This window comes from Vulpes vulpes, chromosome 3 (genome assembly GCF_048418805.1).
Source record: "Vulpes vulpes isolate BD-2025 chromosome 3, VulVul3, whole genome shotgun sequence".
In the NCBI taxonomy this organism is placed as follows: Eukaryota; Metazoa; Chordata; class Mammalia; order Carnivora; family Canidae; genus Vulpes; species Vulpes vulpes.
In genome coordinates, this window is record NC_132782.1 from 67741346 (window position 1) to 67768376 (window position 27031).

At 41.2% G+C, this 27031-nt stretch overlaps 1 protein-coding gene across 6 annotated transcripts in view; it reads left to right on the forward strand.

Moving 5' to 3' along the window:
* Positions 1–26559, forward strand: part of MTRR (5-methyltetrahydrofolate-homocysteine methyltransferase reductase) — a 50900-nt gene extending 24341 nt beyond the window's left edge. For all 6 annotated transcript variants that reach the window (XM_026017673.2, XM_026017672.2, XM_072752690.1 and 3 more), the window contains exons 4-15: positions 1072–1189; positions 3757–4132; positions 9286–9408; positions 11389–11542; positions 12453–12541; positions 14914–15094; positions 17210–17252; positions 17820–18006; positions 20728–20846; positions 21877–21969; positions 22088–22270; positions 24684–26559. In XM_026017673.2, coding sequence (XP_025873458.2) covers positions 1072–1189; positions 3757–4132; positions 9286–9408; positions 11389–11542; positions 12453–12541; positions 14914–15094; positions 17210–17252; positions 17820–18006; positions 20728–20846; positions 21877–21969; positions 22088–22270; positions 24684–24828 — 1811 coding nt within the window. In that variant the 3' untranslated portion in view covers positions 24829–26559. The remainder of the gene's footprint in view (positions 1–1071; positions 1190–3756; positions 4133–9285; positions 9409–11388; positions 11543–12452; positions 12542–14913; positions 15095–17209; positions 17253–17819; positions 18007–20727; positions 20847–21876; positions 21970–22087; positions 22271–24683) is intronic.
* The last annotated feature ends 472 nt before the right edge of the window (positions 26560–27031 follow it).

Genomic DNA, 27031 nt, shown 5'->3' on the forward strand with positions numbered 1-27031 from the left:
AGCCAGCTTCTGCCCCACCCCCTGTTCATGTGTGCATGCATGCTCTCTCTGTCTTAAATAAAAATCTTGAAAAAAAGTATCCAACCATTCTAGTCACTGTTATGCCATTTATGGCCTCACATTGCTCACTCTGTTCTTGTTGGGAAAGTACATGGAGATGATTAAACAAGTGAGATATTGACACTTTTAATTTAACATTTTTAAGGAAGCATGAAAGCATTAGTCCATTTTCTGACCAGGAAACAGAAGTAGTTCCTCATTCACCTAACACAGAAATACAGGAAATGATTATGTTGCAGATGCACCTCTCTATGCTCTTGTTTAGGGGTCAGTAATTCACTAGAGGCCAGATGGTAAACATTTTAAGTTTTGCAGACCATGTGTTCTTTACAACAACCACTTTGCTGTTGCAGCTTGAGAGCTGCCATAAACTGTATGTGAACAAATGGACTTGGCTGTGTTCCAACACGTCTTTATTTATAGAAAAGTAATTGAGTGGTATTTGACCCACTAACTGTAGTTTGCAGACCTTTGCACCAGATCAGAAAAATCTGCAAATACAGATGTTACATTTTTTAAAACTTACCTAATTCTTGTTTTAAGGTTTCCATTCTTTTTTAAAGATTTTATTTATTTATTCATGAGAGATAGAGAAAGAGAGAGGCAGAGACACAGGCAGAGGGAGAAGCAGGCTCCATGCAGGGAGCCTGATGTGGGACTCAATCCCGGGTCTCCAGGATCAGGCCCTGGGTTGAAGACAGTGCTAAGCCGCTGAGCCACACGGGCTGCCAAAGGTTTCCATATTCTTAGATTCAAGGTTACAAAAATGTGAAAATACTTCTCTTAACAATGGCCAAAAAATGTTTTTTTTTTTGTTTGGATGCATTTGATACTTCAACATTGTGAAATAGAAGACAGTTATTTGCATTCTTAGTACTACTTCAGAAAAAGTGAAGGTGTGTATTATTAATCAGAGCATGGGATGGTATTGTTTCAAGTATTTATCTGCTCTGTAATCTTTAAATTTATATGTTACTATGTGTGCACTAATAGTCTATCTGGGCTCTTTAGGGCTGGGTGATTCAGAATATACATACTTCTGTAACGGTGGGAAGATCATTGATAAGCGACTTCAGGAGCTTGGTGCCCAGCATTTCTATGACACCGGACACGCGGATGACTGTGTAGGGTAAGAACAACGTGCTTCTCCTCTGCCACTTCCAGTCAGCCTTTATTTGTACTAGATGAAAGTTTGTGAGTTTATGAAATGTGATGACTTTTGACTTGGCATTGAAGATTTTATTTTGAAAGTGATATTTTCATTTTGTTAGCTTTTTTAGCCCTAGGACCACAGATCAACCTGAGCTTGATTTACATTTGTATTCCGTTGACTTTTTTAAGCGCCTCACCCATCTCCATACCTGCTAATGGAAGAATTTTGAAAGGATGCCACAGGACAGTTCTCTATCTTGAACTGTGTAGGCATTTGTAGAAGTCCACATTTTCTTTAGGAACTTTAATAGCCTTTATGTTTGTTTCTCTGCCATGTGCACAGAGTGACTCTGGGTCTTCACAGGGAAGGTGCCCAGCAGGCCGTGCTTCACTGACAGAGGACACAGACCAGAGGCATTTAGGGCATGCTACGTGCTTTGGCTCTCTCCCTTAACATCTTAATGAGCACTTGCCACGGTGCTAGGCAGAAATACAGTCCCCTTTCCATTAGTTTACTCTTGTTTTTATAGTTCAGTATTATACCCTGTGTGCCATCTTTCAAATCCTCTTTATGTGTTTATTAAAAGATCTTATAATAGATGTTGTCCAACATAGTTTATCATTTAGCCTTCTGCTATTTCAGCAAATAACAGCACACCCACTTGATTTTTTTTTTCCTTCTTGGTGCATATATTAACTTCTCACTCGACCTTTGTTTATGAATGATGACAAATTCAGCAAGTGCTTGCTTTTCTGCACAGGACCACCTTGCGTGGGTGTGCTGGGGACACTTCTCTTCACTCAGCCCACTGTCCACATCCACTTTCTCCATCATTGGTAGGAATGAGCTGGATTTTTTCCACATCCCCAGCACACGTGTTCTGAATTGTGACAAAACTCTACTACATTGCCTTGCATGTTTTGTCTGTCTATATTGATCTTTTTGTGCGTTTTTTTGTATTTTTGGTTTTTGCCAGAATCCTGTTGGCATTAAGTGTTTTTTGTCTCATATGAGCCATTTACTTGCTAACTTCTTACAGAACCCGTTGGGCCTATCACTGAGTCCATATTTTACTTCTCTTCAGAGGCTTTCAGTTTCCCTGTTTATTCACTGGATCCAGTGTTAAGATTCTGGAATGTGTTTTCCTCAACCTAACCACCTCACTTGAATTTTCCCTCTTCTAAAATTATTTTTAAGGAGATATCCTGGCTTATTGTACCAGCCAGCACATTGATGGGGTTAAGAACACAGAGTGGAGTCTAGTTACCTGCTTGCAGATCCTTGATTACCCCCCACCTCCCCTTCACTGACTGTGAAATCTTGGTCATATTACTTACCTTTTGTGTGCTTCACCTTTACAACTCTGTGAAATAGGGGGAAATAGTGTGTGTTCTGGAAAGTTTTGGGGAGGAACAGATGAATTGATACACGTTGCCCTCTTAGAATAATGTCTACCCTCTACTAAGTATTTTGTGGATGTTAGCTCTCTTGCTGGGAGGGCTACAGTCTTAATATGTCTGAGCTGCAAGAATGGCATTTTAAATGTAGCTGTCAAAAAAATAAAAAATAAAAAAATAAATGTAGCTGTCATTGCGGAACCCAGAATTTTATGTTCTTGCTTTTCCAAAGGCTCTGAGGGAGGGATGTGTACTAATGAGATTATAGCCGGAGTCATAACAAGACCGAGGTCTAAAATATGCCTTTTCCTGTTATTTAACTTTATGAATTAGAATTTAATTGATATGTCCTTTGAATTGTGATGAAAAATGAGAAGATTGGTCTTTCCAAGATTCTGATGAACGGTTTCTTTTTATTGTACTTAAAGTTTCACTGTTCAGGGAATATAGGGAATGTTGTTGCTGGCTTATCCTACTTTGTTTATTAGTAAATATGCTATCATATTATAAAACATACCTATGATTCTTTCAGCTTTTCTAAAGGAAAATTAGTGTGTTTTTTTTTTTTTCTTCCTTTAGACTCCCTGGAAATACTACCAAATGTTCAGGACTAGTTGAAGGTTTGAACTGTTTACTTAGTCAAAATACTTAGTATTAATCCAGAGTGATATCCTGATGATACTTTAATCAGTAGGGGAAAAAAATTAGTAAATGAGCTAAGCAAAAAAAATGGTACATTTGACATATATAAATATGTGATATTAGAGTAGACTTGGATTTGGGTTAAGTGTCTTAGCCTCATGAAAATTTCACATGCTTACTTAAAATTACAACTTTTGAAATAAAGATTACCAACTACATTTTAAGAAGCTAAGAACAATCCCATTCCTGTTACTATTACTAAAATGATTTCATTTCTTTTCTGACCGTTATGCTCATTTTATTTACTGCTAAAATGCTAATGAACACAGAATAATATTTTTAACTTAATTATGAGTATATTATGTTTTCTGAATAGTCATTATTTTTGGTGTTTTTGACATTTGCATAGCATTCTGCCAAATAGACTGCCATTTTCCTATTATATATTTAAATGGAGAACTTAGGCATTTGTTTTTTTTTTTCCTTTTTTGTTATAACCATCAGTTTAGAACTTGTGGTTGAGCCATGGATTAACGGACTTTGGGCTGCCCTCACAAAGCACTTTATGTCCAGTAGAGAAAAAGAGAGGAATGAAGCTTTCAAGATGGCATCTAATGCCTCCCAAAGGATGGAACCTGTGAAACCAGAATTATTATATATTGAATCACAAGTTGAACTTCTGAGATTAGATGATCTGGGGAGAAAGGATTCTGAAGTTCAGGAACAGAATGCAGTGAATAGAGATCAGTCGAGTGCTCCGACAGCAGAATCTGAGTCCTCACTTACCCACTCGATACCCCCACTCTCACAAGCCTCTCTGAGTATTCCCGCCTTACCACCAGAATATTTGCAGGTGCATCTGCAGGAGTCTGTCGGCCAGGTAAGTGGTTTTACTTTATGCCTCCTGCTATAGAATATTAACTTATCAAGGGTGCTGCTTTGTTGTTGTTTATTACATTACAACAGAGGTCAACAAACTGGCTTGCTGGTCAGATGTGGTTCACCCCATGTCTTGGAAGTAAAGATTTATAGGAACACAAGCCTGCCCGCCCATTCACATGTTGTGTGGCTGCTGCTCCACTAAACTGGTGGAGTTCAGTGGTTACCAGGAGGCTGTCAGAGCCTGAGATGGTTGCTCTCTGGCCCCTTACAGAACGTTTGCCTGTGCCTTGCAGAAGTGCTTGTATTACATCTGTCTTTGAAGCAGCAGATACTTAAGAACTCAGTTTCTCTGTTATTTTGGAGAATTGTTTCTCATTTTAGGTGTGAGTCAGGTGGTGGCAAGTTGCTGTGGGCACTCGGGAGGTTACCTTAGCTAAACTTGAAGCACTAATTTACAGTCAGATCTCTTTTCCAGCATGGACTTTTGATATCCTGGGATGCTTCACTTTGTGGATTATTTTTTATCTTGGTAATACCTTATAGGCTAGTTTTTACCTGTATGAAATAGTTTTCCTTTGTCAAGTGTATTTCTTCTACCAATAAAGAACTATATCTGAAACTAAGTATGTACTATATGTTGGCAAATTTAATTTAAATAAAAAAGAAGTGCCTTTAAAGTAGTCTGCAAATTTTGAGCATCGGGTTGAATAACAGCTGATGTCTGGCTACTGTGTCAGTATCTGGCATCCTGAAACTCCTTCCAGCGTGCCTAGAATAAATTTCCATTGCAGCCAATCTTTCCATGAAGAGCCACGCCCTCTTTCTTTAGAGTGGCTGATTGTGGGGTTTCACGTGGGCTTTCTCTCATAAACCGCACCCCCTCAGTGCAGGATCCCTATTTGTTTCTTGATTCACTTTTAATGAAGCAAGGCTTAGACATCTGAGAGGCAATTTAAATATAACTTTCTAGTACATTAGAGCTGTTTGCCAACACTTGTTAGGATAGTGTTTTTTTTTTTTTTTAACATTTCTTTATAGTGTCTTCTAAAGGATTCAGATAAACGTGTTTATAGAAATAATTATCAGGTATTGTTTCCCACTTATGCCTCATTGTTGTGCAAATTTAAACGTTAAGTGAGGTAATTACAGGTTTGGGACTAGACCTGAGTGCCCTAGTAAACATAGGGTTGAATGGTGGGTGTGGGGTGATGGTGGGCATGGAGTACACAGGCAGGGTGGAGAGCCCCATGTAGCAAGTATGGATGTGTGTGGCAGAGGGATGTGGAAAGTGATTTACCTGCCAGGGCAGTTCAGCAGGAGGAGGCTCTGAGAACTTTTCTGTTATGGCAGGTGTCATTAAACAGGCTTCAGTTGCTGGTAATGTGGTTGAAAGATTTTAAAAATCTCAGCTAGTTAAGGCCTATTTGGGTATGTTTGCTCAAGGGATACACTTGGAAAAGGGGTTGGAAAAACATATATGTATACTTTTTGAGGGAGAGCATCCTCTTGGGATCCTCACATTAGGGAACCAAGGAGGGGAAGGGGGAGCAACACTGGAAAGAGTGGGCAGTTGGGCTTTAGTGTTGGCTCAGCCAGTTCCGCTTCATACAGCATCTGGTCCCCATTCCTGGTGTCTCTTTGCCTGTGGGGTCTCCTGTGGGGTCTCTGGATTGTGTGGTTATAAGCAGCAGGGCCTCTTACCATACCATCCCTTGGATTTGCCGCACAGCCCTTTCCTGCTCTGCACCCCTCTCACAGCTGGCTGTCTGTTGTGTCACCTGATGTCTGGGTCAGAGCAGTCGTCCCAGTTAGTGGAAGGTGTTGCTCTAGATCCTAAAGGGCCTTCCAGCTGATAAACTCTCCAGGTGAAGTGAGGTACAAGATGCCTAGTCTGTTACTGGAATGGGTGTCCTGTTACACCCCAGGATGTTGGACTCCTGGACATTGTATTTAGAGCACTGCCCCCTCGGTCTGCACAGGGCATGGGCCTTGCCAGAGACTCTCATACACAAGCCACTGCTGGCACCTTTAGTCTGATTAGCAAAATGTCTCTGATGTAGTGGGCTGGTGTGATGTTTTGCTGAATGTCCAGATGTTCTCTGTTGATTCAGACTGTTAAAACAGCTGGCAGGAGCATTAACACAGTCTTGTAGCAAAATTGTAAGTGGAAATTGTTCCAAGTGAAAGTGTGTGGTCCTTTTTAGGGATAGAGATGGGAAAGAGCACAATGGCTCAGTCTCTCCAGCTGCCATGTGCCTGAGGCTATATTAATCTGCTCCAGCCCAGGAAACCATCCTGCACGGAGGCTGCAGTTGGGGCTACTGCTGGCTTGTGTTCCTTGTGGTTCATTGTCCTCCCCCAGGTTCCGCTTGGGTGTTGCAGGGACCAGGTTGGTCAATTAGATGGAGACCATACCTTGTTCTATACATTTTTAGGGATGCTATTGATACCTGCCATTCCTCAGGATGCTGTATTTTTTACTTTCTGCCTTCGTGAGGGGAGAGGAAGTGTCATATTCAGAGGCTTCCTTTTGGCCTCCCCACTATATAGCCCTTAACCATAGGCCAAGAACTGAGTGGACCCAGGGCACCGGACCTGGTCCAGGGCTCCTGTTTACTGCCTGGCCCCGTAGGCCCCACTCTGGTGCATGACCCATGAGGACACTGGGAGTTCCTGAGTAACAGCATAACTTGGACTCTCTTCTAGAGCTTCCTGGGTTACTTGGTGTTCCCCTTGGCCTAGTGTACTTTTACCCTTCCCAGAGAAGGACTGGGAAGCCTTATTGAGTACAATTTTTGGGGTGTTGCCAAGTCTCCCACCTTTCCTGCTCACTGTGATAATTATGCCTCCAACCCCCGCAGGGCCTTGCTGGCTAAATGCTCCTACCTCCCTCTCTTCTTTGGTGGTTTGGGCTTTCCCAGTGTTGGCCCAGTCTGTTAGCTCTGGCCAGCAGAGTGGCCAGCCCTGAGAAGCTCTGTGGTGCCCCTCACCAGCATTGTCCTGTTGGCCTTGGCAGTGGTATATGCTCTGGGTGCACCTGGGAACATCATCATCTGATAGATTTTGGCTCTTCGTAGTTTCATCCACTCTATTGTGTCTACTTCTGAGCTTTTTAATCCTGTCTTCTAATGTTGGCCATGGAAGTCCCAGCAGTTCTGTCTCATTTAGTGTGGACTTTTGCTTTCTCCTTGTCCTCGTAGCCATCTCTGGAGGCTGCGGCCAGGGTGTTAAAGCCAGTGTCCTGGGATAGTGTTCCCAGTTAGCACATCCCTTCTGTCCAGGTTGATGTTCTACTCTCCTTGGTCGAGGACCTTAACATTCTGTCTCCTGCATACTTTGCTGGCTTCTGCTGGTGTGTGTGGCTGCGCCCAACACTTTCTTCAGAGCGTAGCCCCTCGCTTGTGTTAGCTGGCCCAGCACATCTGTGGCCTGCCGTGTCGTGACTCAACCCTCATTGGCCTGGCAGTCGGAAGAGATGGGATGCAAGAATGGGGCATGGGTGCATCCTGTAGGTAGAGGTCTTAATGCAAGAAGGAAGTCTTGCTCTTCATAGGAGGAAGTCATTTCTGCAGGCTCAGCAGGTTCAAGGGAATCTAAGGATTCAAGATTATCAACCCACGTGTCCTCCCTCCGCTGCCAGGAAGCCATTCTTTGCCTGTTAGGCCTTTAGCATTCTGTCAGGCTGCAAGAGATGAGCAGCTTCTTTGTGTGCTACAGAGGATGTTCTCTGGCTTCACACTTAGTGTTTAATTGTTGATTAATTTTTCTCAGTTTTTTGCATAATTTCCAGAAGTGTCAATGTGGTTTGGCAAAACCCACAGTTCTGCTGGTCTTATCAGTGCCATTTCCCCATAGATCTCATGCACTAGCTGTAGTGTACTGGCTAATGCATTCCCTTTACAGTGCACCATCCCGCTTTGCTCTTGCACTGTCACCTTGTGCTCTCACCGGTGTTGCGTGCTGTCAGCCAGGTGGGTAATCCAGCTCCAAACTCCCATTTTAGCCTTTTTTCTTGAAACCACTCTAGCACTGGCTGTTACAGACTGGGTTCCTTTGAATCAAACTTTATGATTATTTTTTAGGTTATCCCCTTGGGATCCTCACCTTGGGGAATGGAGGGGACAGAAACCGGAGAGGACACAGTGAGAAGTGGGCTGTGATACGTCCCAGCAAAGGCCCCAGCCACCCTCACGGGGTTCTCTGGAACTGGGATGGCCCTTCAACATTGTCTTGATTTGGGGCAAAGGGGCTGGGCCTTTATAGTCATGGATTAGTCGTTGGATGTGGGCTACCTTTGAAAGGAGGTGTGACCTGGAAATGCTGAAGTCCCTCTCAGAGGTGACCATGAGCTGGCCGAGGGCCCTCTGTTGACAGCATTCCCAGCAGCCTTGCTGAAGGCTGCATAGGTGGGGGGCATTGCTAGTGCCCCATATGTGATGATTGTCAGGCTCTAACCCTTTTCCCATTTTTTCCACATAGCCATTTATCCAATATTGACTGATTACCATTTTGTAAGTTTCTATCTGCAACAGAACTTAGGAACATCAAGTTAGAAAAGGAGCAGAAATAGTACAACGAATTTGGCTTCTTTGCAGTTTCCCAAGGCCTGTGCTATCTAATACAGGAGCCACTAGCCATACATGATCATTTAAATCCAACTAAATAAAAATAAAAGAGTTTAGTTCCTCAGGCACATGTGGCTAGTGACCTCTGTATTGATCAGTGCAGTGTATTGATCAGTGCAGTGGCCGCCACTCTGGGTTCTTATGAACACCTGTGCAGGGGTCTCCCAACTTCAAACATGTCCTTTCCTTTAGAATCTCCTTCCTAAAATCATACATGCATATAGTCTCCTTTTGCATGGTTTATTTGGAAGATTATTAGAACTTTATGTGAAAATGCTAATATCTGATATTTCCAATAAATATCCCAGAAATTTGTCTAATAGCCAAGGAGTTTAAGGTATGGATGAGCTGTCTTTTCTGAAAGATTGAAAGACCATTGTTTGCAGTCATTTGCCTTAGAAAAGAATACTTAAGTATCTAGGATATTTTATAAGATCATGTAGATCTTACCTAGACACTAAGTGAAGCAATGGCAAGTAAAATTGAAACTGCATTTAGTAATACTTTATCACATTTGTTTCTCAAGGAGGAAAGCCAAGCATCTGTGACTTCAGTGGATCCAATTTTTCAAGTTCCAATTTCAAAAGCAGTTCAACTGACTACAAATGATGCCATAAAAACCACTCTTCTGGTGGAATTGGACATTTCAGTAAGTTAGAGAATGTATTTCTTAGTACCGTTATGTTGTCAAGAAGTGTGGAGCCTTGTGTGTTGTTGTAGTCTGCACACTTAAGGGAGGAGAGCCTCTGGTAGGATATCTGATCTGTCTGTCCTCCCCACCTCCCACCTGTTCTCTTTTCGCTTCAGGAAGGGGCTAACATGAGGAGTGACCCTGGAGGTGACTCAGCTTGAAAAAATGGTGTTGCTCCCTTACTCAGGAAGCCACGAAAGAGTTCTGGAATCAGAGCAGGATTTTCCACGGGAGAAGAGGCCTGAGAAAGGCACCTGCTCGCCTGAAGTCAGCCAGCAGTTAGAAATAGAGCTCAGACCAGATAGGCCTAGAACGCTTCATTTCTCATAGTGGTGGTCCTCATTGCTTTGAGAATCTGGAAAGAGTCATGGTCCACCCCTGCCCCCCACGCCCATGCCTTATGCATAAACATTTTGTATATACAGGGCCTTACATGCTGCCTCTCTCAACTCCATCCATGAGCCCAACCCCTGCCCCAAACCACTAGCCTCAGTTAAGAAGCTAATTGCTAATCCTGTAACCTCAGTGCTTAAGTACATCTTCAAAGTCACTCAGCTGTATTTCAGTGGAAGGCCTGAGAAGTGGGTTGTGCTTTCAGAAAAGGTTGTGTCAGGGCTGTCCATGTAGATGTCATTGAACTTCTAATAGGGGAAAAAAATGACAGGCATCAAAACTACATGGTTTGCTTGTGTATCATTGAGTAGTTTTGCATTCCTTTGGAACATTTTAATAATCCATATTGTTAAATATTCTTTGTACACTAAAGCATTTTGCTTTTTATTCTGTTCTATACTTTTGTCATAAAATGGTGAAGGTTGGCCAGTAGGTGGTTTAGTCTTTGCCCCTCACAGGCCAGGGCTGTGAGCATGTGGGGTCAGAGGTCTCTCCGGATCCTGCCCTTGTTCTGCATCATGTTATAAATAGCCATGAGGTAGAAGGTGGCTCCTCCAGCCCATCTTCATCACAGTACCAACCAGGTGCTGTAACTTTTATGTTTCGTAAGGAAAAATAACGTGTCATTTCTCACCCCTCCTTTTCCCCTAAAGAAAGGAAACTGAGAACAAGTGCAGACTGCCTTCAATAGTTTCTCTCCTTCATAACGTATGTTTTCATAAGAGGGATTTTTACATTGATTGTTAAAATATTACCTAGGCATCTTTTTTTTTAATATTTTTTTTCTTTATTTATTTATGATAGTCACACACACACAGAGAGAGAGAGAGAGAGAGGCAGAGACACAGGCAGAGGGAGAAGCAGGCTCCATGCACCGGGAGCCCGATGTGGGATTTGATCCCGGGTCTCCAGGATCGCGCCCTGGGCCAAAGGCAGGCGCCAAACCGCTGTGCCATCCAGGGATCCCACCTAGGCATCTTAAATGAGAAAGATTTTAACTAATGTAAAAAATACTGAAGTGATATAAAGCGAAACATTGGATGACTTTGATTTTTTTTTTTTTTTTAAAGTAAGTCCTGGGGCAGCTCCGGTGGCTCAGTGGTTTAGTGCCGCCTTCAGCCCAGGGCGTGATCCTGGAGACCTGGGATTGAGTCCACGTCATGCTCCCAGCATGGAGCCTGCTTCTCCTGCTCCTCTGCCTGTGTCTCTGCCTCTCTCTCTCTGTGTGTCTCTCATGAATATATAAATAAATAAAATCTTTAAAAAAAATAAAAAAATAAAGTAACTCCTGGGTCATCAGATGGGCATGTGACTCTTGATCTTGGGGTTGTAAATTTGAGCCCCACGTTGGGCATACAGATTACTTAAAAAGAGAAAAAAAGTAACTCGTAATGAAAGTAAATTTGTTCAGTTGGGCTTGTTTTTTTGCAGTTAGAATCATTTGTTTCTAATTCATAAAAGTATCATATAATAAAAAACATTCTTTTGTTTCCCCACAACGAAAACTGTTTAATATGGGCTTTTTTTTTCATGTTTCTTCTTTAGAAAACAGATTTTTCCTATCAACCTGGAGATGCCTTCAATGTGATCTGTCCCAACAATCATTCTGAGGTACAAAACCTACTGGAAAGACTGCAGCTCACAGACAGAAGAGAGTACTGTGTCCTCTTGAAAATTAAGGCAGACACAAAAAAGAAAGGTACAGCCTTGATCTCTTCTTAGGATGTCATTGGGCTACAGGTTGGAGGTCACAAGTGCAGGGGACCCCCTCCCTGCACCCTAGGTGACAGCTACACACATGGTCCGAGCACTTGCCATGGGTCAGTGGGCAGAACACAGGCACTCGCTGGCTTGTGGGTTTTTTAACTTTCACATGAGGTATGCTGAGTGGGATGATAATAGATTTTATGCTTATTTGGACAGTGTTAGACAGTAAAAATGCATGTAGCTGTAGTCTCGAAGAAGCTGGTAAATTGTTGGGCTGGTTTGTTAACTTTTTGCAGTTAGCTTTATTTTGTTTTTGAGTTACATAAGAGTAGTCTTACAGTAAACTTACTATGTGAATTTTAAGTTTTCTTATCATGTGTATTTCTCATAGCATATTTATTGCTTACTTAAAATTTTATTTTCATGATTAAAGAAAGTTTTATATATATATATAGTTTACATATATATATATGTGTATATTTGCATACAACCTTGAATTGGAGTTCCATCAGTTCTAAAATTCTTTTTGAGAATAATACACAGTGTTAATGGACAGGTGCCATCTCTTGGCTTTTTGTTGCTTAGCTTTGGATAATTTCCCTCTTAATTTGGTATACCTAGATTTGGTATCCTTACCAAAGATACTAAAGATCTATCTTTGGTAAATTAAGGTGTGGCTAATAATACTATTGAATTTATAATTCTTCTATTTTTTTTGTAAGGTTTTTTTCCCCTTATGTTCATTTTGGAAATTTTTTTGACTGCATAAACATTGCCACAAATCATATTGTGTACCTTGGTAGCACAGTAATGTAAAGTATACAGTTGTGTTTTTAAGAATGCAAAAACATCTTAATCTTTTACTTTCTTTGTCACGGACTCTCTCCTGTCTACCTGAAAAGGAGCGGCCTTACCCCAGCACATACCTGAGGGACGTTCTCTCCAGTTCATTCTGACCTGGTGCCTTGAAATACGAGCAGTTCCTAAAAAGGTACTTTTCTTTGGGTAACTAAAAGTATACTTAGCTCTGTGTAGGATTTATTAAATCTGGTGTTTGCCCTTTGAAGGCTTCCAAGTATGGCTTTTATAGCATGTTTTCAAAGTAGTTCCCCAAGGTATATGATATCTTTGCAGCTATCATAGACAGATATTTTTATGTTGTGTTTATGTTGAAATTTTGTTTTTTGTTGAAATGAGATTTTTTTAAAGTTTTACTAGATATTTTTTTATAATAAATTTATTTTTTATTGGTGTTCAATTTGCCAGCATACAGAATAACACCCAATGCTCATCCTATTTTTACTAGATATTAACTAGATGTGCTGCATTAATTAGTGATTAAAGTGACCTCAGATGATGTTATGTTATCCAGCTGCGCTTGACCCTTTTTCTAATTGATGACAGAAAGCTTATGAGAGGGCAGGCTTTCCCCTACTTGCCACCCATTTAATATTGAGATCTCTTCCATATGAAAGTACATAGTTACTATTAAATCAGACTCTTCAGGAAAAATGAAAAGTTCTCGTGGATTATATTGATGTTTAGATGAATGTGGAGGGAGAATGATCCACTAGATGTCAGTAGGATGCTGGGAACTGTATTTTAAAAGATGGTTGTAAATGATTCCTTCTAACCCGGTCCCTTGAATGGGTATGAATGGGGGTGACTTCCCAACTATGCTTTGCCGAAGCTCATAAATAGTGCTGAATAAATAGCTGAATAGCTGAATAGCTGCCCTCCTCAAGGCCTTTTTTATGGTCTGTCTTACTAATGTGTTTGTTCCATGCAGTCTTTGGGAAGCAAACTCCTTTGGAGAGAAACTCAGTCCTAGATATAATTTGAATAAATTTAGACTTCACTGTCATGAGAACTTCTTGATTAAATACAGCAAGTTTCACAATTTTAGTTCAGCTCTACTATTTAATGAAGCATGTATATGTAAACGTGTTTTTCTATATCATCATAAAAATTCTGGTGGACACAAAATAAGTAACATGGGAAGCCACAGTTTTTTATAATCAAATCCTTAGGGTTAACACTTGAATTGTATTTTGCTAAACAAAAAACGAGGTCCTCTAGCATATGTGCTGTTCTGTGACATGCCGTCTTTACCTAAATAGAAGTTGAGAGTTTGTATACCCCCGCGTGGAAACTGTACCTTACCAGGGGTCTGCGCAAAGACATGGGGTGCTCGCTCATCTCACATGGTTTCTCAGTCTTGTCTCGTGTTTGGTTCCAGGCCCAGCATTTTGAAGAAGGCGTGCAATTTGTTGGTCTCAGGATAGTTTAGACAGGGTTTCCAAGCTGAGCCACTGGAAACCTGTGACCCTCACAGGAGGAGTGATCTCGTCCACCCTGTGAAGGGAGTCCAGTACATGAAGATGCTTAAGCCTTGGAATAAAAAGTACCTCTTAGCATTTCACTTAGCATTTGGTGTACATTACTTCATTGCTTTGTTCTTTAAGAAGCCTGGAGTGGTAAGAGCTCTATATGTCCTATTTGGAATATGTTGAACCCAAAAGTCGTTATTAACAAATTTGGTCTTTTGTCCAGGAGTTTGGACTTGCCTCTGTCTTTGGAGCTTGGGATTCAGGATATTATTGCTTTGCTTTCTTTGTTTATATTCTTCTCTTTCTACAGTGTGTCTTAGGTGACAGAGAGTTCACGTGCAGGAGGCTTCTTGATGTTCTGGCCCTGCCTGTCTTTTCAGCCTTTGTTCCATGTCCGCATTGTCCTGTACCCGTATTGAACTGCACGTAGCCCCAGGAGCCCATGCTTTCATGGAACTGGGCCATCTGCTTAGTTCCTCTTCACTTTTGTTCCTCTCCTGTGGCCAGCCTTCATCTCAGGCTTGCATCTGGGGTGCAGAAGTCCCCGGCATTTTGCGTGTGTTCCTGTTTGGGTCGTTAGCCTATTGCACACTGTCGCTAACCAGCAAAAGAAGTGTTGTGCCCAATGCCTGTTGTATAAAGAGGACTTAACAGCTGTCAAATGAATATAGAAGTCTAGCTTGTAATCATCAGCTAAGACGAGCAAATATTTGTCTTGAGTTAAAACGAGTTTGAGATTTCTGATTCTTGCTACTCAGAGTAGACATGTAATTTGAGATCATGTTTGGGACTGATTAGATTGGTTTAGGAAACAGGAAAGGTAACCTAAAGTAGAACATGGAGGGTGGTTTTCCTTAACAGGTTGACATTAAAGCAAATAGTAAGTTAAATTCTCTTTTCCTGATCCACTCAGAAGAGTGGTGTCACTTTTTCTTGGATAATTTGGCATGTCCCCAGGTCAACACTAAACAGAGATTGTAGCAGCCTAACCACACATGGTACTTTCTGTCTGCTTGCTTTGCCATGGCCACAGGCATTGTTGAGAGCCCTCGTGGACTACACCAGCGACGGGATAGAGAAGCGAAGGCTGCAGGAGCTGTGCAGTCGGCAGGGTGCAGCCGATTACAGCCGTTTTGTGCGAGATGCCCATGCCAGTGTGTTAGACCTCCTCTTCGCTTTCCCGTCCTGCCAGCCGCCGCTCAGTCTCCTGCTTGGTGAGTGGCCATGCTCCCGGCCCCTGCACCCAAGGAGCTTTTTTGTACAGAGCACTCTGGAGTGAGAATGTGTCTCTGGGAGGAAACATTGGTTTGTCCTCAGGGCCTCCAAGAAGTTGGAAAGAATCCCTCTGCCAGGATTATCTCTTTATGTCTTCCCTCTCCCATTGTCACTAGCATTTGCTCTCTTACTACAGCCAGTCTTAATTATCTTTCTTTGGATCAGCATTCAGCATCTTTTCTATTAGCTATTTTCAGAAAGAATTTTTTTTAGTCAAATATTACCTAAAAGTGAGTGTCCCAAGGAAAAAAAGTTCTTGTTTTTTTTCAAAGCTGATGAACCCTAAATGTAACTGACAAAGGATAATGAAGTATATTGTCTATGCAGAATACAAAAATGTCGCCCTCTGGGCAAGTCTAGCTCCATGTTCTCCAAGGGCGACGGGGACCCTTCATGTTGTACCAGTGCAGGTGGCCTTTTCAGGATGGCTCCAGGCTTGAAGCTTGCGGGAGACTTGTCATCAAATAGTCCAATATAAGATGATTCTAGTTTTTGTCCTCATTGTCTCGTGGGGTCTTCATTCCAACAGAAGAGAGAAGATCCTCTCTGCAGTGCTGGCCAGGGGAGGGCTTTCAATGGCAGCCTCTGTAGGAATTGGAGACACTGACAGAGGGTAATGACTGAGAATTCGACAGGATTTTTAAACCTTGAGAACTTTCCTGTGCTGGTACTTTTCTCCTTTCCTCTCTCTTTTCCTGTAGTGATAAGTAATAAAATCTTTAAGATTTGCATTTATCGGGCAGCCCAGGTGGCTTAGTGGTTTAGGGCTGCCTTCAACCCACAGTGTGATCCTGAAGACCCGGGCTCGAGTCCCACATCGGGCTCCCTGCATGGAGCCTCCTTCTCCCTCTGCCTGTGTCTGTTCCTTTCTCTCTCTCTCTGTATGTGTGTCTCTCATGAATAAATAAAATCTTAAGAAAAAAAAAAAGATTTGCATTTATCTTTGGTGATAGGAAAATGTGTATCGTGTTTTTTACTTTTAGGCCACAGGGTCTCCCAATGTCCAGTACAGTTAGGGGTGCTCTCCTTTATTAAGTCAGATCCTGCTTTCTCTCACTTTTACAATTCCTTTTCCCTCTCAAAAAGGTGAAGTTACTAAGCAAGGTGGCTCTTCAGACACACATACTCCTCTCTGTCTCAGTTGAGTCTTTAGAGTGAATACAGGGTTGGGAGAATAATCAGAACATCTGTAGGGAAGTTGTAAGAACTCTTGTATAGCTATCCAACATGTGAGAATATGTTTTAGTTCCTTTCATGGATTTGCTGTTTTCTTAGCTTTTATACAGCATTTATTGTGTAGTCTATAAAAAACTAATGAAGGCATTCAAACTTAAAATTTATTTTGTACTTTTTTAAGTAAACCTAATGTATCTAACACTTAGTATTATGTTGAGCCCTCTGTTAAGCTTTATTCTGTTACTTATTAAATTTTAGAAAGGTCTTTCCAAATTTTTGTCAGATTGATTCTTTGACCTTTTAAAAGAGCTCCAGTGTATCTAGAAACCACTGGGTTCTGGATAACTTAAAGGCTTTACCTCTACCCTCCCAATTTCTGTTGTTATAGAAATATAAGAAGGAAAAATATTTCCTTTCTTTTATTAAGGAGGAAAAAGATTTCAAGCCTAGGTATTTCCCATAATCCGTAAAATAGTGATCTTTTGGAGGTCATGATCTTATTTCAAACATGAAAACTCCAGACACTTCAGAAAACTGTGTACACACAGAAAATTTAATGGGTTTCTTGATTCTGAAGCCCACTCATGGATGCTTTTATTATCCTTCTGTTTAAGACCAGCCTTGAGAAGGACGCTGATTTCAGGTAAAGAAATGCAGTATGTCTGGTTTTTAATGTGAGGAATTGGGGGAAAAAATAGTAATGACTTACTTAGTTACAGTGAATTTACAGCTTGCTCTAAAACATTTAAATTAAAATGTTATTTAGGTGTTCTAAACAAGAAAACGAAATGCAACTCACACTTGAATTTTTACAAAACCTTACATCATTTATTTTCAGTAGTGGTGAATTAATTGCTTATCTTTATTTTTTTTTCTAGAACATCTTCCTAAGCTTCAGCCCAGACCATATTCATGTGCAAGGTACTGATATTTTTTAGCACATAGAATCTTTCTCCCAAAATGTTGTGAATCTTTGGCTTCCAAATCCTTATTAGTTCTGAATTCACCTGGTAAAAACTTACCTAATTAGTGGAAGACAGTAGCAGGTGTGGTAAGGAATGAAGGGGACCGGTCCTGGGACTCCTGTTCTGCAGAAGTTCAGAGAGTGTGGAATCTCCAGCAGCAGCCCTGGTCCACAACCACGTTTCCCCACGTAGGGCTGCTGAGTGCCCTGGTCCTCTACCTGCTGCCTTGACTATTGTGCCAGACCATCTCCACTGGACAGCAGAGGTGGGCAGTGCAGAGATGGAAGGTTGTATAAATCTTACAGAGTCCTAAAGTAAAACATGTGATTGGAAATTTTTTTGAATATCACAAAACAGGGGGCAAGAGAGGAGGAGCTTTTCAGTAGCAGCAGAGCTCTTTTCCCTGAAGATTTAGAAGGTAGATTAGAGCCCATGGGAAATATCCATCAATTCAGGAAGAAAGACTGTGGCTTGAATGCGTTAGTCCTGATACAGAGATTAAACCTGACCTGTGTCTCTTCAGCTCAAACCTGTCTCACCCAGGGAAGCTTCATTTTATTTTTAACATTGTGGAGTTTCTGTCTAACACCACCGTGGAGGTTCTGCGGAAGGGCGTGTGCACAGGCTGGCTGGCCATGGTGGTTGCACCAATTCTTCATCCAAACACACGAGTATGCCCTGCAGAAGACGGGAAAGCCCCGGCTCCTGAGGTACTGGGAGTGTGCAGTGGGGCATTATTAAAATTATGCGGTTTGCCTCCTTAGAGTCCTTGCTTGGCGATCAGTTGACAACCAAAGATTAATTTTATATCCTTCAGTTTTGGGTATTAGGGTTTTGCCCCATTTCTTCCCTTTTGTCTTAGACGTAGTATAAAATCCAAGTTAGTGGGATCCCTGGGTGGCGCAGCGGTTTGGCGCCTGCCCTTGGCCCAGGGCGCGATCCTGGAGACCCGGGATCGAATCCCACATCGGGCTCCCAGTGCATGGAGCCTGCTTCTCCCTCCGCCTGTGTCTCCGCCTCTCTCTCTCTCTCTGTGACTATCATAAATAAATTAAAAAAAAAAAAAAAATCCAAGTTAGTGCTATAGTATGAAGGCATGATGAGAGGGAAAGCACTTTTAAAACAGGGAGGATGAAATGTGACTTGATTCTGTGAGCAGACCATGGACAGACAAATTTGTATCTGGACTTAGTGCCATCCATCATATTTTGATACTGCACTTGGCAAATCTTACTCAAGGCCACAGCATAAGGAACAATTTCAAGTCCTTCCTTGCCCATAATAAAGATGGTTGAAATTAAAAAAAAAAAAATCCAGGCTTTATCATGAAGTCCTCTGTGGTATTGAAAAAATGAACATGTCATTTGTAGCATTATCTTAGGACTAGTTTGGTTGCTGTAAGTTATTGGAGTTGAAAAGTTCATGCCCTAAGGGGAAGGTAAGACTTCAGTATATACTTGAGAGGGCTCATGGGAAGCTGCTGCTTGAAATTGCCCTTTACTGTGGTATTTTCCCAGGCAGCAGTCTCACACAGGTGCCTGAGAGAGAGAGAGAGAGAGAGACCCCCACCCCTCCCTCCACCATATTCCTAGGTCACGATGCATCAACAAAATATTAAGAACCTGAGACGCTGTTCCTTTTCTGAAAAGGAAAGAATATTACAGTACTGACATAAGAGTATTATGTCATTTTATGATCCTATAAAAATGGATGATCTCCAGAAGGTTAAATATATATAACATCACAAACACCCATCATGGATGCCACTCACACATTTCCTCCGTTCTACCTTTTTCTTTCTCCTTTCTCCATTTTACCAGATCTTTATTATAGACTTTCTAGTATTCAAAGATTAGAAATATAGGAATAAGGATACAATTTAAATTGAATGGTGTTTAGTGCCATATGTATTTTATTAGGACGTGTAGGGAACGTTAATATTCACACGACCCTCCCAAATCCAACCCCAACTGGCAGATGGGACAACTGCTGACAGATAGGCCCTGTCCTTGGGAGGCATAGACGCCCTGCCCATCAATGTGTAGTCTGACTGTGTGACCGTATTCTGCTGGAGAGATGTGAGCAGACAGGATATATGCTCCATCTAAGCAGGAGCATTGAACTCACTGATGTGGCTTGCCTCTTTCTCCTCTTTGACTAAGGATGGAATGTTGCAGGTCAGGGATGCTCCTTGGGCGTGGATGCAAGCAGAGGAGGTCTTTGATGCAGAACTGTAGCCCACCTGTAGCATTTAAGGAGAACCAGGGAGAAGTGTTTGGTAATATAAACCGTCTGAGATTTACTGCAGCAAGAGTGGACTAATCCTGCTCTCCTTGCAGTCCCTAGTACACAGGCCATGTGTTCTCACTAGCACACCCCTGTCACACCCAGTGTAAACTATCTGACTTCACGAGTCTTATCGTTACGAGTCATTTTACAGATAAATGTTTATTGTCTCTTCCTCCACTAGAGCTTAAGTCCATGAGGACAGCGATTTTGTTCATTTCTCTATCTGTAGTGGTTGTGTTGAGTACCGTCAATAAGACTGGTGAGTGAGTGGGTAAAATGAGACGAGTGTGAGATGAATTACAGTCTTGTTCCAGAACGCAAACCCTCATCCGATACCGCTCTGCCAATTCTTCCTTTACAAGGTCTGGTGTTCATCCTGTTAATGAACAGGTTTTCCTTACATTGAAGACTAAAATGTATACAGTTACACAGAGAATAGATTCCTGCCACTCAGTAGAACTCATGCACTTGGTGAAGTGACACTGGAACCGAAATACATTTAGAAATGGATTCCTTGTATGTACGTATCCCTGGCACATGATTTAGAAGGGAAATCTTTTGAAATTTTAGCAAAAAGATTGTGTTTATCTGTGTATACTATTTATTCTTCTAGTTTTGCACAAACACCTAACATTGAACCCAGATTAACAAACACAGCACAGCTCCTCAGCATCCTGGGAGTGACCCCCCTCATTTTTCCTTCAGGTGTCAATTTGCCCCTGAAACTCTCACTCCATCTTGATGCTGATCTTCATTGCCCCTTACGTGCAAACAGAGAATCTTTTTTTTTTTTTTTTCCCAACAGAGAATCTTAGCTTTAGTTTTCTTGCATTTCTCCATAATACAGATAATGGGTTGCCTACTAAAAAGCAGACCTTATTCATAGGCCTAGGGAAAGAATTTGATTGTATCTATTCAGTGTTCTACCTTAGAAATATGCCTGTCATTTTTTAACGACCTTTGATTTCGATGGGAAAGAAAAATTTGCAAGACAAACTTGTTTTTTTTCTCAGTAGTGACAGGTGCATTCATGGTTTCAGTAAGATTTAATGCTATTTAATTTCTTCAGCAAAAATCATCTTGGTTGTATGCCTTTGTCTAGGTTTTCTTTCAGACTTATGAATCTTGGTTTAATATTCCAGATATCCATCTGTCCTCGAACAACCAATTTCTTCCATTTACCAAGTGACCCCTCAGCCCCCATCATAATGGTGGGGCCGGGAACTGGCATAGCGCCCTTCATTGGTTTTCTGCAACACAGGTGTGTGCTTTCTTTGACTAGTGAGAAAATGTATCCCTTATGATCCTGGGTGGAAATATAATAGCTTTTTTTGTTTCTTCAGTGATTTTTTTGGATATTGGACTTTGGTTGTAAAATTTTTATTTTAAAAAATTATTATCAAATGTGTGATAGCATAGCATAATTTGTCACCATGGGAAAAGTAAATGTGATATCTTCCAGAGGTTTTGTTTTGTGTCAGAATTTCCCTTTTTACTGTAGCACTTTATTTTTCTTTTTTTTCCCCCAGCTGCACTATAGTTTATAACATACGTAGTTGGGGACAAATTTCAGGCATACCTTTATGCTGTGATGATGTACATACTGTTCCATCTCTCCCTTAACGAGATAAAATTGCTACTAACAGATCCAATTATAGCAAAAGTTTCAGAGTTAAACCCAAACATCAGTAATTTTCGGTAGATTGGTATTACCAGATGCATCTTCATATCCTATAGAACTATTTGATATAAATTGTACTTCTCTCCCTGCTTGTGAAATAATGAACAATTCTTTGTGTGCCAGTCCCCAGATAGAGGTGTAATATCCTTTGGACAAAGTCTTTTTGTTGTTTTTATTTTGTTTTTAGTTTTTTTCTTTAAAGAAGCATAGAGTAATGGCAGACATACTTGGCGTGTCTCCTTGGCGTGTTGTTTCTGAAACACTTCACAGCAGATCATTCTACCATTTGAAGCCCTGGGCCACATTTCCATAACATTAATTGAGAGTTAATAGCAACTTTGTGAATAAAATTAATATTTAATGTAGAAATTAGTGTAGTTTTCACACTGTGATATTTGATATTTGAATTACCCTCATAGATGCCATGCAGAGCTTGCAGGTGTCTGTAGCTCATGGATGTGGGTGGTTGTCAGAGTGTCTGCTGGAGGGACTGAGGAGCCCTGTGGGCAGGACTTGCAGTGATGGCGAGTTTGTTGGTGGTATTTCTGATCAAATAGATTGGTTTTATGTATTCTTTGTATCAAACATCTCAACTTTTTTTTCCACATAGAGAGAAACTCCAAGAACAACATCCAGAGGGACACTTTGGAGCAACGTGGTTGTTTTTTGGCTGTCGACATAAAGATAGGGATTATTTATTCAGGTACTGTACACTTCTAGTATTGTGAGACTCCACAGTGGGTATACAGTCTAATTTCAGAGCTTTTAACTTTAAATGATAAACCTTTGAGTATACTAACCCATTATACATTAAATTTCAGAGAAGAACTCAGACATTTCCACAAGCGTGGAATCCTAACTCACTTGAAGGTTTCCTTCTCAAGAGATGCTCCTGTTGGGGAAGAAGCAGCCCCAGTGAAGTATGTGCAAGATAACATCCAGCTTCACAGTGAACAGGTGGCAAGGGTCCTTCTTAATGAAAGCGGCTATATTTACGTGTGTGGGTAAGTGACCATCACTCAAATGCCAGGTAGGAGAAGGCTGTTGATAATATTTGTTAAATGAACTAGGGACTGTTAATAATCTGTTAAGCAGGTTAAGTACAGGAATAGAAATACAAGTTCTAAAATGCTTCTAACATACATTTAGTTGTCATTATCAGGGAAATACAAGTGAAATCAGTTCTTGCATTTCAGAACGCATCGTGCCATATCGAGGAGCCTCTGAGCTCCTCTGAGTTTTATATTTGGTGTTAGGATGCTAATCATTTAACTTGAAGTCTCAGGATTGATTTTCTTGTATCGTGATTGTGCAGTTAACCTGGCTCAGGAAAACCATTGTTTTTACTCTGAGAATGTGGATCTAAAGATCCTTTTTTTTTAAGACATAATTTGTAATGTCAAAGTTGTCATAAACCAGGAATCATTTTTATGTTCTTTTATATACTTTCTGAGGCAAAATTTGTTATAGAAAGCCAAAATTGCCATAAAAAGAAAAATTGTAGAAACTTACCAACTTGTTTTAATGGAATTCAAAAAAATTATGCTAACTAAAAAGGACTTTTGAGTAAGAAATAGCTCTTTTTAATTCTGATGCATCTCAGCCATTTAAAATACTCTGTACATCACCAAATCAGAACACTTTTTCTTGTTTTTTGTTTTTAACTGTGATACCAAAGAGGGAATACTGTTACAGTGACATAGAATAGGTATAATAGAAATAAGTTTTATAAAACAGAACTTTTTTTTCTTTTTTTAAGATTTTATTTATTCATGAGAGACGCACAGAGAGAGGCAGGTTCCCTGCAGAGAGCCCGATCCCAGGACCCCAGGATCAGGACTTGAGCCAAAGGTCCTGTGTCAAATAACACTCAACCACTGAGCCACCCAGATGCCCCAAAACAGAACTTTTTCTATTTATTTCTCATGATATTTTGTGATAACTTCTTACTGTTTTTTGTTTGTTTTGTTTTAAAAAGCTGATTTTGCCTCCTAAGTTGATTTTATGACCTATTAATGGATTTTTTGACTCTTACTTGAGAAACCCTGCTTTATGTTGATAAAGGGCATAGATTCTGGACAGTGTGCTGGTTTATATTTTCATTTACCTTTTAAAGAAGTATTTGACCTTCACTTTGTAGAGGGTAGAGCTCTCAACGTTGAAAATGCACCTCCAACTAATAGAGACAAAATCACTTGTACAAATATGTGAATAACTGGTAAATGAGAACTTGGAGGATATCTTACGTGTCCAAATTCTTAACATGTTAACCCAGAAATTTCTCTTTTCAATCACTGATGCTTCACTTCTTCCACCTGTCTGCACAGTGGAGTTGGTAGTGTTCATGACAATGGTCAGTGATGGGGGCTCAGAACAAGAAAGACCTCATGGTGCCCTCACCAGGACCAGTCCCTCAGCAGGAGTAACCTTGTCTCTAAGCCCAGGGGACACTGTCCCAAGTTGGGGAGCCTTCTGCTGTCCAGAGGAGATCAGTAGGTTTGGCAGTTAGCAGCACTGTGCTGTGGGGAAAGGGCTGTGGGGATGGAAGCTCTGTTGTAGTGGCTGAGGGGAGAGCATGACGTGGAAGTCAGGGTGGCCACCAGAGACACCTTTTTCAAGAAATATTACTATAGGGGTAGAACAAGTTCTGTTGACATTAATGTCCTGTCCTACGCTTTCACTCATTCAACAGCATTTGGTGCTTCCTGAGTGCTTTGGCACAGTTCAGATGTTGAGAGATGTGAGGTGAAGTGAGACACATTCCCTGCCCGTAGACAGCTTACTCTCCCTGGTGGGGAAGCCACATTAGCAGGTGCTCACATATAGCGGGTGGTCACCTATAGCAGGTGCACGTTGCGACCTGCAGGGACACACCGGAGGGCTCCTCACCCTGTCTTGTAAATGAATAAGCTAAAACATGTCAAAGCACTTCAAACTGAGTCAGGCCCATAGTTGAGTTTTCAGTAATTGTGTCTTGTGTGCACGTGCACACACATGTGTGTGTGCGTGTGTTTGTGTGTGTATTTGAAGGCTTATACGTGTAAAACATTGTTGCCCTTGGGAATGCAAGTTCCGCTGTGTGCCAGTAGACTGAAGGGAGGGGATGAGAGAGATGAGCAGGAGCCAGGTTTATAAGGTCCTTAGATGCTTACTGGAGACTCGGCTGTTCCTGGAGCATGGATGCCTCTGAGGGGTTTTCAGCTATGAATGATGTGGTCAGCTTTGCAAATTGGATTCGTCACTGGGTGGAGGCCTGATGGGTGGCGGGCTGGGACACCTGTTGGGACGCTTCCCAGAGAAGTAGAGTGCCAGGGTGTGTGTGGGGGGGGTGGAGTCAGTGGGAATTAGATTTGTGAATTACGAAGGCTTTGGTAAAAATTCCTGTTTCCTAAACATCAATGCTATTATTTTTTCTAGAGATGCTAAGAATATGGCCAAAGATGTCAATGATACCCTTGTGGAAATAATAAGCAAACAGGCTGGAGTTGAAAAACTAGAAGCAATGAAAATATTGGCTACTTTAAAAGAGGAAAAACGATACCTTCAGGATATTTGGTCATAAAATCAGAAAATGAAGGAAGAGAATGATGCTTTTTTGGCTTAAAGTACTAAAAGACAGTTTTACTGAAATGGAGACTTTTAATTTTTAAAATTAAAAACAATTTAACTTTGGAAGATGTACAGTGGGAGTGGACCACTTACCATTATAGCAGACTTCCCATGGGTTTTCCATCAGTGCCTCTGTGCTCCCCACACTGCTTTAGCGTGGAGGCCGCCTGCGCTGAGGGGCAGCCCTTCTGCACCAGCACCCCCATCCCCACCCACCGTGGCCACTGCATCCTGGAGAATCACAGGGAGTACGTCTGCATGTCTGTGATGAGGCTTCCCAGCACAGACATGGGCATTAGCCAAACACACAGATGGTTAAAGATTCTGAACTTACTGTTGCCAGTTGTTAAAAATAAGGTAAAAATAATTTATTCTGACATGAACTCTACTGTAAAGATTACTCCTATTAATGTATTAAAATTAACTATGCAAAGTATATCTGATAACTTGTTTATACAGGCAGTCCCTGACTTAGGATTTACACTGAATGTGTATGAAAGCCAAACGCATTCAGTAAGAACTGTAGTTCAGATTTTGAGTGTTTTCCCGGGCTTGTGGCAGATGATAACATACTCTGTCCTGGTGCTGGGCAAGGGCAGCAGTCCCAGTGTCAACAACCTTCTGTACCCACACAACCATCTTGTCACTTTCGGTGTGGTATTGAGTAAATTACATGAGATACTATTATGTGACTGTCCACTCATATAACTGCTCTGAGCACGTTTGAGGCCAAGCTGTGAAGTCCGGGGTATTAAATGCTTTTTGACCTAACAGTGTTTTCAACTTAAAATGGATATATCCATTATTTCACTATAAGTTAAGGAAGATCTGTATAACTATCAAATGCTTATTTATTACCGAAACTATATTTCTGATAAAAAAAAATCAAAGTAATACTTAGATATTTTTAAAATGATTTTAGAGATGTGTATTATATTTTAAAATTCTATTATATAGGACTTTTATCACGATTACTTCTTAATATAACAGTTCTAGAATTTAGGGAAATCTGCATTCAGTTTATAGGTGCGAGCAAGTACATAGTTTAGTAAAACACCCCTCCTCTTCCTCTGTGCTCCTTTTAGCATATTTTTAGTTTTTCTACATTGTCTTAACCCCATGATGTCATTCAAATTGTATCCTAGGCTTAAAATGCCTGCTTAAATTAACATTCTTGTATTTTTAAAATTCCTACTGCATTCTGAATATTTATGTCTCTCCAAACTTATGTGTTCCAATGCTGACCTTCGTTATGATGACAGTAAGAGTGGGGGCCCTCAGGAGGTGCTTAGGTCAGGAGGGTGGAGCCCTTGGGAATGGGGTCAGTGCCCTGAAGAGAGGCCCCACCAAGCTCCCTGGCTCCTTCTGCCTGGTGAAGACACAGCATTTGCAGGCTGCAGCCACAAGAGGGCTCTCGCCAGAACCTGACCACATCTGAACCCTGTGCTTGGACTTCAGCATCCTGAACTGAGAGAGATAAATCCTTGTTCATGAGCCGCCCAAATGGATGACGACAATTCCCGGTGACAAATCCTCTGAAAATTTGTCAGAACAGAACAATGATTAATTTTTCTAGGCTCTGGTGTATATTGGTTTTTTATTCAAGGGATTGCATTTGAAAAACATCTTCCTGTCAAAGGTTTCTGGTCATCTTGAAAAATAAACCATGTTAAGACTTGATAAAGCTTTATGGCTGTTTAATCTCTAGTCTTATTTCATATACTTTGTAATGGAAACAAATCTAAAAAGCAGAACGTACCAAGCATCCAGTTATAGACTTAATTATATATGCATGTGCTGTATCAGCAGAAACAGAAGATGAGAATGTTAAAAAACCATGTGCTTTACTGGTAACTAACAGGATGGAACAAGAATTGGTGTTCACCTATGAAAAACATCTATTAATGTGACCCCAAGCTGACCTGTGAAGAGAAATGGACGCGCCATACAGTGGGCACTGGCACCTGCCCTGAGCCGTCTCATCTCTACAGCATGCAGGTTTTTTCTCTCAGGCGGAGTTAGCGCCAACTGTCAACCCTGTCAGCCTCACAGTGGGTGGCAGTGAAAACAGTGAGAGACAGCTCCTGCAGCCTGTTAGGGAAGCGTGGTGGACTTCTAGGACTCTGTACATTCCGGGACCTCTGAAGGGAGAGTTC